Below are 13,326 nucleotides of genomic sequence, written 5' to 3' on the forward strand. Positions count from 1 at the left end.
TAAGTAGAGCTCTGATACTTGAAAATATGTTGCTGATTAAAGTTAAACAATTGGTGAGGAATAATAATTGATTAACGTAACCATACTAGGAGATTGCGCTCAATATTTGCTTGCAACTGCCATTGATTTTTAGGCAATTTTTATTGCATTAATTCACAAATATGGTGAACACACAATAAAGGGTTCAGATAATGTCATAAACTGCAAGATTAATTAATAATTAGTAAGATACCACTTTATTCACTATGTTGTAAAAGAGTTAACACTTGAAGAAACACATTAAAAGCTTTAGAAATTCATCTCTTGCATGTGCTTTCTAAGAAAGAAAGAGATTTATTGAGTTGTTACATTACATGAAAGCCAGCTTCCCCGGTTCTGGTGTGATATTGGTAGTTTGGCAAATCCATTCCATTCCAATGAAATGTTTGATTGTATTAACCTACGAATAACACCATGATTTATATTTGCATAAATATGACCATTTCCTACAACAACATCAACCTGTGCAACATTTGCTACGTAGCACAGTTGTGAGCTGTAACAGAACAGTCACAAATCCATCTCTTCAGTGCTCACAATAAATCAGTTTGGACATCCCACGTGTGGATCTTCCATGGTGGATCCAAAGTTGTTATGCAGTCAGGAACTTATGGAAGATATCTATTCATAGTTTGCTTGTACATAGTCTCTCTAAACCAGGTGCAAATTACAAATGCAGTCTTTCTTGGACTAGAGCATAGTCTTCTGTGCAGTACAACAATTTTGAACTTTGGTATAGGTGCTCAACAATTATTCTGTCCTTTCTATCCTTCCCCCTCCTCCAACTCCAGACACATATATAGCATTGTCAGTATTATTGTTCATGCTCTAAGCCAAAAAGAAAGCTTCTTTCAGGTTTCCTTATTTCAGAAAGAAACAAATAGTTCCATTAAATCCTACTGCTTTTTTTCCCCCTCTTCTGTCTATTGTGGCTGAAGGGTTTTCTTTTTCTCTACAGAAGTCCTACAGTTATATTGGTGAAGAGGTGCTGCAAATGGTCCCAAGAAAACATGTATTTACAACAGTAAATGCTCTGTTGCTTACGCAAGCTTTATGCAGAGAAAATAGCTCTGTATGTGAGATCCATGATTTAAAAAAAGGAAATGTGCATTTTTTTTTGCAGCGTCAAATGGCAAGACTTGGTAATGATGCACAATTCAGGGCATGTGGGCACAAGCTGATGACTAGGGCACCATCATGGGTAGAAAGTGTGCTGAGAGATGTTTTCTCCTTGTTTTATGTCCCCGGCGAGGGGATCCTTTCCCATTTAATGAGATGAACATTTGCCGCCCCTTGTGCTTCCACTTCAGAGAGGCATAGGTATTGTAACCATTCTCTTCTATCCTTTCCTTAAACTTACAATTGTTGTTGTATTCTTCCTAGAAAAGGAACAAAAAGACAATCAACAGTTAAAGGACATTATCAAGCAATGATTTTTATCTTTTTTTTCACTTTTCATACTTTATGGTTTCTTCATTTACCACCATCTCCAAAATACACATCTACACTACCCAGGGAGAGAAGCTTGCAAACTTCATCCCAGTATGGTACCAATGGAACTCTATAACTAACTGCTAGAAAGTGCAATGCAGTGGTCCAATGTGACCGTAAGGAGGAAAATCTTTTCAAATAATGAGCCAGCAGGAATATAATGTCAGGGCTCAAATAACAGGACAGCTTAGAGATAATTCATTTATACAGAAGATGCTTGATTGTTTGTGACAAAGAATTCCACAATCTTTAGAGCAGAATTCATAACTTCTTTAAAAAGGGGATATAGACACCTGGCTTAAGAATGCAAATGCCTATGAGCATGGTCAAGGGAGTGGGAAAAGACTCAGTAATTTGTGAACATTTATGGAGAAAAATACCAGGATAAATCTAATGGGCCAATTGCCTGTTTCTGTGCTTCAACCACCTACAATTTGAAAAGCATTCACATTTATCCCTCAGCGAGTAGATTTGATGAGTATGCCATTTTAGTGGCAGAGTGGGTAAAGAGGCAGGCGGCATGTATGAAAAGTTCCTTTGTTGCATCCATTCAGATTAAGAGAATACTTTATGATTCTATGCATACAAGTATAGGCTATTTGGCCTTTTTGGCCTGATCTGCCATTCAATATGATCACGGTTCATCATCCAACTCAGTACCCTGCTCGAGCTTCCTCCTCATAGTCTTTGATCCCCTTAGCTCTAAGAACCATATCTAACTTCTCCTTGAAAACACTCAATGTTTTGACATCAACCATTTTCTGTGGCAGATAATTCCACAGGGTCACCACTTCCTAGATGAAGAAATTTCTCCTCATCTCCAATCCTAATTTGCCCACCCCTGTAGTTTGTAAGCAAGATTATTTCAATCCTATTTCCAAAGAAGAATCACTGGACTCTATTTCTCTCTCCACAGACATTGCCAGACCTGCTGAATTTCTCCAGCACTTTCTGTTTTTACTTCAGATCTCCAACATCTGCAGTATTTTGCTGTTATCTCAATCCCAATCAGAGACAGCAAACATGTAGTAGGAAGGATTGTTGGAAGTTTTTTTTATGTGTAAAAGAAATGTTTTGCTATTTGAATTCAGCATTTTACTATGAATTACTATGAGAAATGTTTGGTTTCTATCTTTACAGCCAACGTTTCCTTTCTCATTTGTCTCCACAAAAGGAGTTTCTAACCAGCTCGGAACGGGAGCTCATTGCAGACTTTTTCAAAGTATAAAGCAAGTCAGTCAAATGTGAATTGTGCCATCTCCCCCTCACATTTACATGGTGAGTTTCACTCTATTTATCTGCCTACTTCAAAACCCTTCCCCCACTAGCAAAACAAGAATGAAAGTTGGAATGGCTGCTCAGTTCTCCAAGTCTGTGATGTAGTCTTCAGCAAAACCTTTAATCTGTAAATCATTAGCAACGACTGATACATTTCAGTGTAGCTCGTTGACAGAATTTTCTATTCCTAACATTTAAGAGACATTGATGTGTCTGCTCCATCATTTTTCATTGCATTTCAGCCAAGAGACACTGAACTTCAGTTGACCTGGCTGATAAAAGGTCAATGACCTGAAGGTTTCAGCCAATTGCGCTACAGTTGACATCATTGTCTGGAGCAAAGTGCAAGATAGTGGTGCGAGAAAAGCTGCAACTTGGAAACTTGAGGATTACGGGATTGAGATTCAAAGTGTTGAGTTATCAAACTCATCTTTGCAGGTTCCAAAAGGTCAGCTCACAGTATGCAGATTGTAAGGAGCACTGAACTGCAAGTAGTTTTCATCAAAATTACAATTATTGCATTCCATTGGGCTGACTGACACTGCAAGGCAGTGAGAAGGCCATGTTCCTTCCCACATTATAACTCACTAATTCACAGTCTTAGATTATAAAACATTTAACTGATGATTCCAGGAGTCGGCAAGTACATCAATGCCCAGGTCACCGGTTTTACCTGCCCCATTGTGAGGTTAAATTGCAGTTTGCAGCTGAATCATAAATCATTCTACTTTATGCAGCATCTCTTCTTTCTGCCTATGTATGCACACACATATCACATAATAGTAGAGAACAGAAGCCTGATCTACCAAACCCAAATTAATTGTCCACACAGGAGTCTTCTCCCTCCATTTTTTTTTATCTGCACATGTCAGCATAACTTTCTGTTGCTCTTTCCTCAATTATCTATCTTGCTTTCCCTTCAAATTCATGACATTCCCTTCATATTCATGATATAATATTTTGAATAATATAGTTTGTTTACATACTTAAAAAACCTCAAGTGTTTAATAACACTGCAAAACATAATTTATGTTGCAGAATTGACCAACTCAAAGGAGATTTTAAGATATTTTAGAAGCTTAAAGGTTAAACTTTCAGATTCCTCCCTGAGAAAAATAACACTAACTTAAAGGATGCAGATGCTGCAGTCAAATATTTGTGTTACAGATATTTTCTCATAAAGTCCTCCAAAGGTGTTTTAGATGGTTGACTACCTTTTGGTGCAATCAGGAAGGTACACAGATGTTTACAATGCAAAAAGAGAAACTCCACACAACACTAAAAAGAGATGTTCTGTGGAGAATGGGGTTCAATTATGTTGTTGAGCGACAGTGAAAGAAGCATTTCTTCATTGCAGGAGTCTAGTGTCAGCACGGAGTCAAGAATATCTCAAAAGAAGGTGACAGTTCTTCTGATGATATATTTAACATCAATGGGACTGTAATTTGCCCAGTACAGTGCCTTATAACTGGGAGAAGTTCACTTTGTAGCTGGCTGCATAATCCCTGGTTTGGCTGCTGGGGCTGCTCACCTGAGATGGGAAGCATTCCATTTTGTCAGCGATGAGCGCAAGAAAAGTTGATATCCCAGCTGACCCTGCCCTCACCCACCCATTTCCAGTCCAAAATAAAGAAAGACCAATTCACTGGGTAATTAGTGTGGTAAAACAAGTGCTTGTAAAATGTTTCTCAGATGACTCCAGGATAGTCTGGTGTATTGTGTTCCAGACCAAAAGCCGTAACCATGATATAGAAGCATGTGGTGAAATAGGAATTTACTGTGTGTCAGGTTATGAAAGACGATCCAGCTGATGTATTTCCTTTGTGTTTTGTTCCTTTGTTGCCCTTATCAGGGATGCAATTCATGACACTTAATATAGTATCAGTGGCAGGTATCAGAATCCACTCAAATGCAGGTTTGGGTGTGAAGTTCAGCAGAAGGCATTATTTTAACAGCTGCTATGTATTTAGTAAATAAATAATGTAGGCAAGTATAGGCTAATATCCTTGCCCTTTTCAGTTAATAAGTCCACAAAATGTGGGTACATTACTGAAGCAAAGATACAGCCCAGAAATGACAGAATCATGATCATTTTTCCTATTCTAGAGCAAAAATTGAACATATTACAGAGCAAGGTGACATTTTCACAATAACTGGCCAACAGAGAGGGAAAACATAAGGCAGGATGTGTGTTTCTTGCTGAGGGAGTGCAGGTCTCCATCTGCCGATTCAGGTGGAATGTAAAATGTTCAGGTGTCTGAGCCAATTTTCATCTCTCAGTAAAAACCACAAATATTGGCTTTGTTTGTGAGATTATTTTATTTACAAGACAACATATATTCATCTGCATAAGTGATGACACTTCAAAATGCAAATCAGTGCCCGTAAAGTCTTTGTGATGTTCTTTGAATATAGATAATGCAGAGAAATGCAACGTATTTCTTTCCAATCAGTAGTTAATCAAACATAATGGAAAATGTTTTACTTTGATTCATTTATGGAAAGTGGATATTGCTGTTACTGCCCATCCATAAGTGCCCTGGAGAAGGTGGTGTTAAGTTGCCTTCTTGAACTGCTCCATCCTTGAGATATAGGTTCACCCACAGCACTGATAGGAAGGGAGTTTTGAAATTTTCACCCAGCACCAGTGAAGGAATGGTGATATAGTTCCACGTCAGGAGAGTGTGTCATTTTCAGGAGAACTTGCAGGGTCATGGTGTTCCCATGTGTCTACTGCCCTTGTTTGTCTAGATAGTGGTTGGGAGTTTGGAAGGTGCTATCAGTGGAGCCTTGGTGAGTTGCTGCAGTGCATCTTGTAGATGGTACATACTGCTGCCATGGAGCATTGGTGGTGAAGGGACTGAACATTGAAGGTGGTGGATGGAATGCCAATCAAGCAAGCTGCTTTGTCCTGGATTGTTATGACCTTGTTAAGTGTTGTTGGAGTTGTACCGTCCAGTCATGGAGTGTCTATTCCAAAGCATTCTGATTTGTATCTTGTAAACAGACTTGCAGAGATAGAGGGCAGGCTAGTCACTACAGACTTCCTAGTTGCTAATCGACTCTTGTAGCTAAAGTATGTATATGGCTGGTCCAATTCAGTCTCTGGTCAGTATTAAGCCAGGATATTGATAGTGGGAAATTCAGCAATGAAAATGTAATTGAGCACAAGGATTAATAATTATAGTTTTTACCTGAGAATTCACAGATGTTGCTGAACATTGTTCAACCAACAGTGAACATCCTAATCTGACTTTATGTTGTAACAAAGTTCATTAATGAATCGGCAAAAGATGGGTGCTACATTGAGGAATTCCTGCAATCATGACCTGGAGCTCAGATGTTGGACCTTCAACAACTCCAACCATTTTCCTTTCTGCCAGGTAATACTCCTACCAGTGGAGAGTTTTCCCCCAATTCCCATTGACTCCATTTTTACTAGATCTCCTTGATATCATGCTCAGCTAAAAGCTGCCTTCACATCGAGGGCAATTATTCTCCCCTCATCTCAGAGGATCAGATATTTTGTTCATGTTTGGATCAAGATTGTGATAGAAGTCCACAACTGAGGAAGCCTGGGAGAATGCAAACTGAAAGTGAGCAGGTTATTGCTAAGCTAGTACCACTGGACAGCACTATCGATGCACACTCTTCCACCACTTTGGAGATGATTAATAGAAGACTGCTAGAGCAGCAGTTGACTGAGTTTGATTTGTCCTATTCTTTGTGGACAGTGTATGCCTGGGAAATGTTAAACATTGATGCCAGTGCTGTAACTTCATTGGAACATTCTGGATATTATTGGGGTTAATTCTAGAGCATAAGCCTTCATTACTGTGGCTAAAGTGTTGATATTTGTTATATATCCCATGGAGTGAACCAACATTAGCTGAGAAATGGCATCTGTTATGCAGTAGAATTATGGTGGCCCATCCAATCAGTACATCTGTCTGAAGATGGAGGAAAATGCTTCAGCATTGATGTGCTGTGCTATCCATCATTGAGTGATCCCACAATGGGAGTATTTGAGGAGGTGTGCTACTTGTTATTTAATTATCCAACACCATTGATGATTAGTTGACAGGACCGCAGAGTTTCAGTGTTTTGGTCATGGAATCACTTATTTTTCGACATTGCATGTTGATTATATTGTTTAGCATGCAAGGTGGCAGGTATTGTAGCTTCACCAGGTTCATGCAATTCAATTTTCGTTATGCCTGGTGCTGTTCCTGGCATGCCTTCCTCTACTCTCCATTGAATAAAGATTGATCTCCTGGTTCTGAGGAAGGGTCACTAAACCTGAAATGTTAACTCTGCTTTCTGTCCAGAAATGCTGCCAGACCTGCTGAGTTTTTGCATTTCTGTTTTTGTTCTTGATGTCAATGGTTTAGTGAGGAATAAGCAGTCCATGAGTTTACAAATTGTGGTTGAGTACAATTCTGATGCTGCTGAAAATCTACAGTGCCTTACAGACGCCAGATTTGATTTGGCTGCTAGATTTATTTGTGATCCATCTTATTTATCAAGATGGAGGGCATTCTCAAAGTATCCACATTGACTCTGCAGTGGTCACTCCTACTGATGCTACCTTGAAGGGATGCATCTGTAATAGATCGGTGAGGCCGAATTCAGGTAGGTTTTATGTTTCTTGGTGGTTCTCTTACCACCTGCCACAGACCTAGTTTTCTTTGAGGACTTGGCCAATTCTGACAGTGGTGGTTCTGCCAAACACCAACTGGTGTTCAACATGGAGGAGTACTGATTCATCATGTGATAATTGGCATGAGGTTTCCTTGTACATGCATGAAATGATGCCATGAAATTCCAAGGTGTCTGGAATCAATGTAGTGGAATTCCAAAGCACTGCATATCACAGTACCACCATTGATCATTGGATGGCCATTCTGACCCTGAGCAAAGGCCTTACACTGCAGTACCAGTAGTGGCCTTTGCTCCTGGTGGTACTGGTAGATCTGAAGAGCTGTCTGTTTCTGATTGGCCGGCAGTTCTCAGGAATGGGATACTTTGCCTTGAAAGCCTTGTGAACCCCAACACCAGGCAATAGATTGCCAAGTTACAATTTAACACACATCAGAGCTGTTGGAAGTCCACTTGGCAGGGTTACCACTAGCATGTCACTCAATGGATGGGTCTGAGTGGCTATTACATTAAGTCTGATGTTTCTAAAGATAAATTGTTGGGTTTAGACTTTTAAATATGATGTGCTACTTGTATTAGCTTACCGTGCCGTATAGCTTTCCCTTTTTGTTCATGGCTAAATAAAAGCCAGTGTTGACCGCTTTGATTGCGACTACTCCAACATTAACTGACCTGATTTCCATTATACCTGTAAATGAAAGAGAAAATACATTTTAAGAGTTTTATTTTCTCCCCATGTTTGATAAGCTCAAATTGTTGCATGGGGATATCACTGTCCCAATGATTCTATATAGTTTTACATTCACACTCAGAACAATTGTGCAACAGTTCATGTTGCATTTTCTTCACTTCTTATAGAACTTGAGTACTTTACATGGTGAAGTAACAGTGTGGGTTTTTCCAGTTGCTTTTAAACATAGACTGTCCTTTTTTAAAATTTACATGCATTATTCTGTTCTGTTTTCAGGATCCAATTAATAATAAACATTTCCCGTTCAGAAAAATCTGCAAACTTAAGCCTTAATTATCTGACTAAGAGGAAAAAGAGGAACCTTGCTTTCACACTTTTTGATTGACTTCCCAAGCATCATTACTGAAAATCAATTGGAAATAATTTCTGTGGCAAAGAGTAAGATGTGACATTGTTCTATGGATCACATGCAAGTTTTGTAGTTCTGAGGTCTGTTTCCAGATGTGCATTGCTAGGTATAGGAAAAACCTAAATCTTCCATCTTAGTTTGAATAAATGAGGCTCTGTACTGAAAGATTGTCTTCCATTTTAACAAAAAGTTAAGACCAAATGAAAACACATTAAAGAAAACTGGTTTGGAAATATGTGTACTGGCCCAAACTGGAGCTCCCTGTCTGGGTATAGAGTCAACTAAGATCAGATTGCATCAAGTTGTACTGTTTTGTTTTCCTTCTAGGAGTTCAACAGAAACCCTCAAACAAAACTATAACCAAAGTGATAACAGGGCAAAATGATGAGAGCCCTGTAAGGATGGATGGAAGTGGTCTCTGCATATTTCGTGTTACAGCTGCAAAGGGCAATTGGCACTTGACTTTAACACTGAAAGTGAGAGGCAAGATGGGCTGAAAGGCTCATAGACTCATTGAGAAGCTCTGGGAAGCACTCCTGCTCTTCCTAACTCACAATAATTCTGTTGGTAAATATTTTCTTAAACATACCATGGCCCCTTTTAGCCACTCCATACCAGGGTTTGGCCATTGGTAAGCCCCAAAATTTCAAACATTATGATACCACCATTTCTATGTAAATTAAGCCCAAATTGTGGGGTATACAGTTTTATTAGACAGAATAAAATGGTGTAGCTGGAACACTGCAGGAACGGTGCAAGATCCTCTACTCACTCTTACCCTCAATTTCCTCCTCACTCTCCACTGCACCATTCCCACTTTGTGGAGAGGTGTATAGTGTGGGGTTAAGTCTCATTGAATGGAGCTCAATTTGTTTCTTTGATAATCTCTCAGGCAAATTATTTACAAAAAGATAAATTTGCCTCTTCAATCAAATTGTTTCAGATTTAATGACTGAAAGATAACAGCTATGAAATCAGGCACAGCATTTTTCATGTGGAATGGAAAATGGTTCTTGGGCCTGTAGCAGATGGATGTGTCTGTGAAGCTGTCAGGTTAAGTTTAACCTCTGGTATTGTTCAGGTTAATGCTGAGTCAGACAGAAGTTACAGTTTAATTTGCAGTTACAACAATCCTCAGCTTTGAAGTATCCAAATAGATGGTATCTTATAATACCAACAAGAGTGACATAGTGTTCCATTAAAAAAAAGGAAAAATTAATCATTGGGTGAAGAATACATTATTAACAGCAAATCCTGTTATCCATTACAAGGGATAAACAAGTGGCCATCCAGTTCTCTGAGAACTGTGAACAAAATCACAGAATACATTCCCCAAAACAACCAGGATCTTGCTCCAGTGTTGACAGTGGCTCTAAAGCAAACATTGCAAGCTGAACAAGTTTTTCCTACTGTGTAAAATCACTCCAAATTGTAATATAACAAGTTAGGTCCAATTGTGTTATATAAGGAGACAAACTGTACATTACCTTAGGAAGCAATGCAATATCACATGATTTTGCTCTCTCCTGCACCCCTTTGGCAAGACAAATTCACAGTAAGGTATACCAATACAAAGTTAATGTTTTCCTCATCCCTCAGCAGACTCTGTAAATATTCTTTGGCAGTGCATCAAGACCAAGAATATTGTAAAGTTAAAAATCACATAACTCCAGGTTATAGTCCAACAGGTTTATTTGGAAGCACTAGCTTTCTGAGCGCTGCTCCTTCATCAGGTAGCTGGTGTTGTGTGATTTTTAACTTTGTCTACCCTAATCCAATACCGGCACCTCCACATCAAGAATATTGTACAACACAGAGGGAAATACCAGTAATTCCAAGACTTGGAAATGAACCTATTGGATGAATTGCACCTCCTCTTGAAGTATACAAGATGAGTCGGACTAGAATATGTCATTTGCCAATTTTATTGTTTCTTCTTTCTGGGAAAATGTCATTAAAAATTCACTGACACTGTCTGACCTGCTGAGTTGCACTAATTCTTTTGTACTTTTGTTTCAGATTCCCAGCATCTGCCTTTGTATTAGTTATTTGCTTCAATTCATTTCCAAGTTAGTGAGTGCCCAGGAAAAATAATCCTACATTGGTTTGATAGCTACTTTTGCATGTATGGCATATGTGGGAGCTTTTTAAAAAACAAAACTTATTCTTTTGGAAAACCCAGTATAATGTAGAAATTACAGAGTTGATCTGAAGTTATCTTGCATCTGCTAGTGTGGATCTCTAGTTTGGACCAGTACCATTATTTCCAAGTTTCACTGGTCTTTTTTTTCTGGCATTGTTGGCAGATCCAAGGTTGATTGTTTATCTCTAATTGCCCCTAGGTTGAATGGCTTCCTAGGCAATTTCAGAAAGCAATGAAGAGGCACCAACTTGAATTCAGCGGCACCTATGTCAGTCACATTGGGTAAAAGCAGATTTCCTTCTCTAAAAAGGCATTCATGAATCACATAGGTTCTTACATTATTCATTGACAGTTTAATGGTCACCATTACTGAGACTAGCTTTTAATTTCAGATTTTATTTTGTGAATTTAAAAGGCATGTTGGGGCTTTAAATCATTAGTCTGAATTTCCAGATAACTAGTCCAGTGGTATAATCACTATTCCACCTTTCTCTGTTTAGTAGATGGGTGGGGATGTGATTTGTATCTGGTATTTCAGTCTCCATCACTGGCCACCCTAGTTTCAGTTCACAATGAGTACTTCCTGAAGCACAGCTCACTGTGGTTTCAATGGTTATCCATTAGTCACGTGCAAACTTTGACAGTGAACGCTGACAGCCTATTCGATGACAGGAACAGCCCATACAATTCTGACCTCACGAGGCATCCCTTTACTGCATTCCCAGCAAAGGCTTCTAGATTGGAAAGACAACTTTAGCTGATCTTGTCCTCCATAGTCCAGCAATAAGGAGGACAGTTGTAGCTACATTACAGTTACCTATGTTGACATTGAGGAGCTCAATGCAGATCATAGGTTGACACCAGAAATTCTCTGCTCTGTAAAGCTGCCGAGCCCACACTGTCTCATATTTCTGAGCTACTGAGGGAAGTTACAGTTCTTACATGTGAAATATCATCAGATTACATGGCATGGCAACAGAAACAGGTCAGTTGATCCAACCACAATGACAATAGCAATTAGAGTGTGCAAATGTACCTAAAGAAATCCCATGGAAGGAAGGATTGAATGGCTAAGGCTCTGACATTTGCACTTGTGCAGCTCATTCATGGGTAGACTGGGGGATGGAGGTGGTTGGTGTCCAATATTTTGCACCTTCACTATAGGACACCCTGCAGTTGCAGTTTACATTGGCTCTTTGATGATCTACCAGGCTTAATGGTTGTGACAGATGTCAATCACTTACTGGTGATTTAGCAGAATAGCTGTTGATCATGAACATCTAGGAAATCTCTTTAACCTATCTCCAAATGGCCGGCCTAACGCCACTGGGCAGGTAACCATCCTCACTGTAAATTAGCCTCCAGAAACATCCCATTGAAGTAACATGTCAGGCAATTGGTATGCCGTCCTGCTGCAAGAATTTGCCCAATTGCCCGTCTTCTAACCCATGCAAATCTCCAGCCCAGTGGTTAAGTAGCCTCCTAGATTCAAAGTCAGAACTCACAGGATTGAATATATTTTTTGGATCAAAGCAATTGCAATGCACAACCATAGCAAAGATGTTCAGAGGTATCAGTTGCTATGATTGCACCAGTCAGGATGGTGTCAGACTCAATGTGAAATTTTAAAATCAGATAATCACTCCTACAAAGAGCACAATCCATTTGCAAGAAGATGTGTTTGTTAATTTCAGTGTATCATTAAGTGAAAAATTGTCAGAACATTTTATCTCAACTGAAACGTACAATTATCTACCAGCTGATATCTTACTATTGAAAACATGAGGGCTACAGGAGCTTAAGTCGCTACACCCAAGGAAGTAACTCAAGAGGGAAGTTATGTATATTTATATGAAAAATAATTGACTGTTTGTAATATAAAAGAACCAGCATCAAAACAAACTTGGTTTCCAAAACTAACTGGAGGCGAAGACATGCCACTTTCATTATCTGATGACCTATCATCACCTTGTTATGCATTTTTAAGTTGTATTTCCCTGCAACTGTCAATGTGTTGAGTCTTCTGGTATCTACAATCTTGTTGCTACGGGCTAGATGATGCTATTTTATATGTCACTTTCCTAAAGCAATCAAACCTGAAAAGGTTCGCGTGTCAGGCTGTGACATTACTCATCACCCATAATTTCCAATGAATTCCAATAATGTAATTTGAACCAAGATTGGTAAAGTGTAAAATCAGACATTCTGTAACCAGAGATTGGGATTCAAGGCACTTTTCAGACAGAGCTGGAAGAATTCTATTCTGAATATAATGCATACTAAATTTAACAGTGCATCAATGTGAGACTGTCTCAGAGCATTGAGTTATGAACTTATGAGTGCTCATGGATTATAGATTGAAATAAAGGCTTTAGGAAAGTTTTGAGAAGTGAGGTACTCCCATCTATACAACCAGGAGACCGATTGATGTATCTCAAGGCCTTGGGAGTGTAGATTCACAACAGTAGGGCTAGATTTAGGGTTACTGTGTAATGTTGAGGACAAGTCAGCAATCTCAGGGTGGCAATATATTAGTAAAAGCTGCCTTCACATATTGAATAGATCCAACATGAAAAGATTTGAAAATTTCAGGTTTTGATCAGTTGACAAATGAAG

At 39.0% G+C, this 13,326-nt stretch overlaps 1 protein-coding gene across 1 annotated transcript in view; it reads right to left on the reverse strand.

Moving 5' to 3' along the window:
* Positions 1 to 209: 209 nt before the first annotated feature.
* The window catches only part of fgf22 (fibroblast growth factor 22), a 110,767-nt gene continuing 97,650 nt past the window's right edge, over positions 210 to 13,326 (reverse strand). Inside the window, exons 2-3 of the mRNA XM_072594186.1 lie at positions 8,052 to 8,155; positions 210 to 1,418 (exon numbers count right to left, since the gene is read on the reverse strand). Coding sequence (XP_072450287.1) covers positions 1,224 to 1,418; positions 8,052 to 8,155 — 299 coding nt within the window. The 3' untranslated portion in view covers positions 210 to 1,223. The remainder of the gene's footprint in view (positions 1,419 to 8,051; positions 8,156 to 13,326) is intronic.

The sequence above is a fragment of the Chiloscyllium punctatum genome, chromosome 24, assembly GCF_047496795.1.
Source record: "Chiloscyllium punctatum isolate Juve2018m chromosome 24, sChiPun1.3, whole genome shotgun sequence".
In the NCBI taxonomy this organism is placed as follows: domain Eukaryota; kingdom Metazoa; phylum Chordata; class Chondrichthyes; order Orectolobiformes; family Hemiscylliidae; genus Chiloscyllium; species Chiloscyllium punctatum.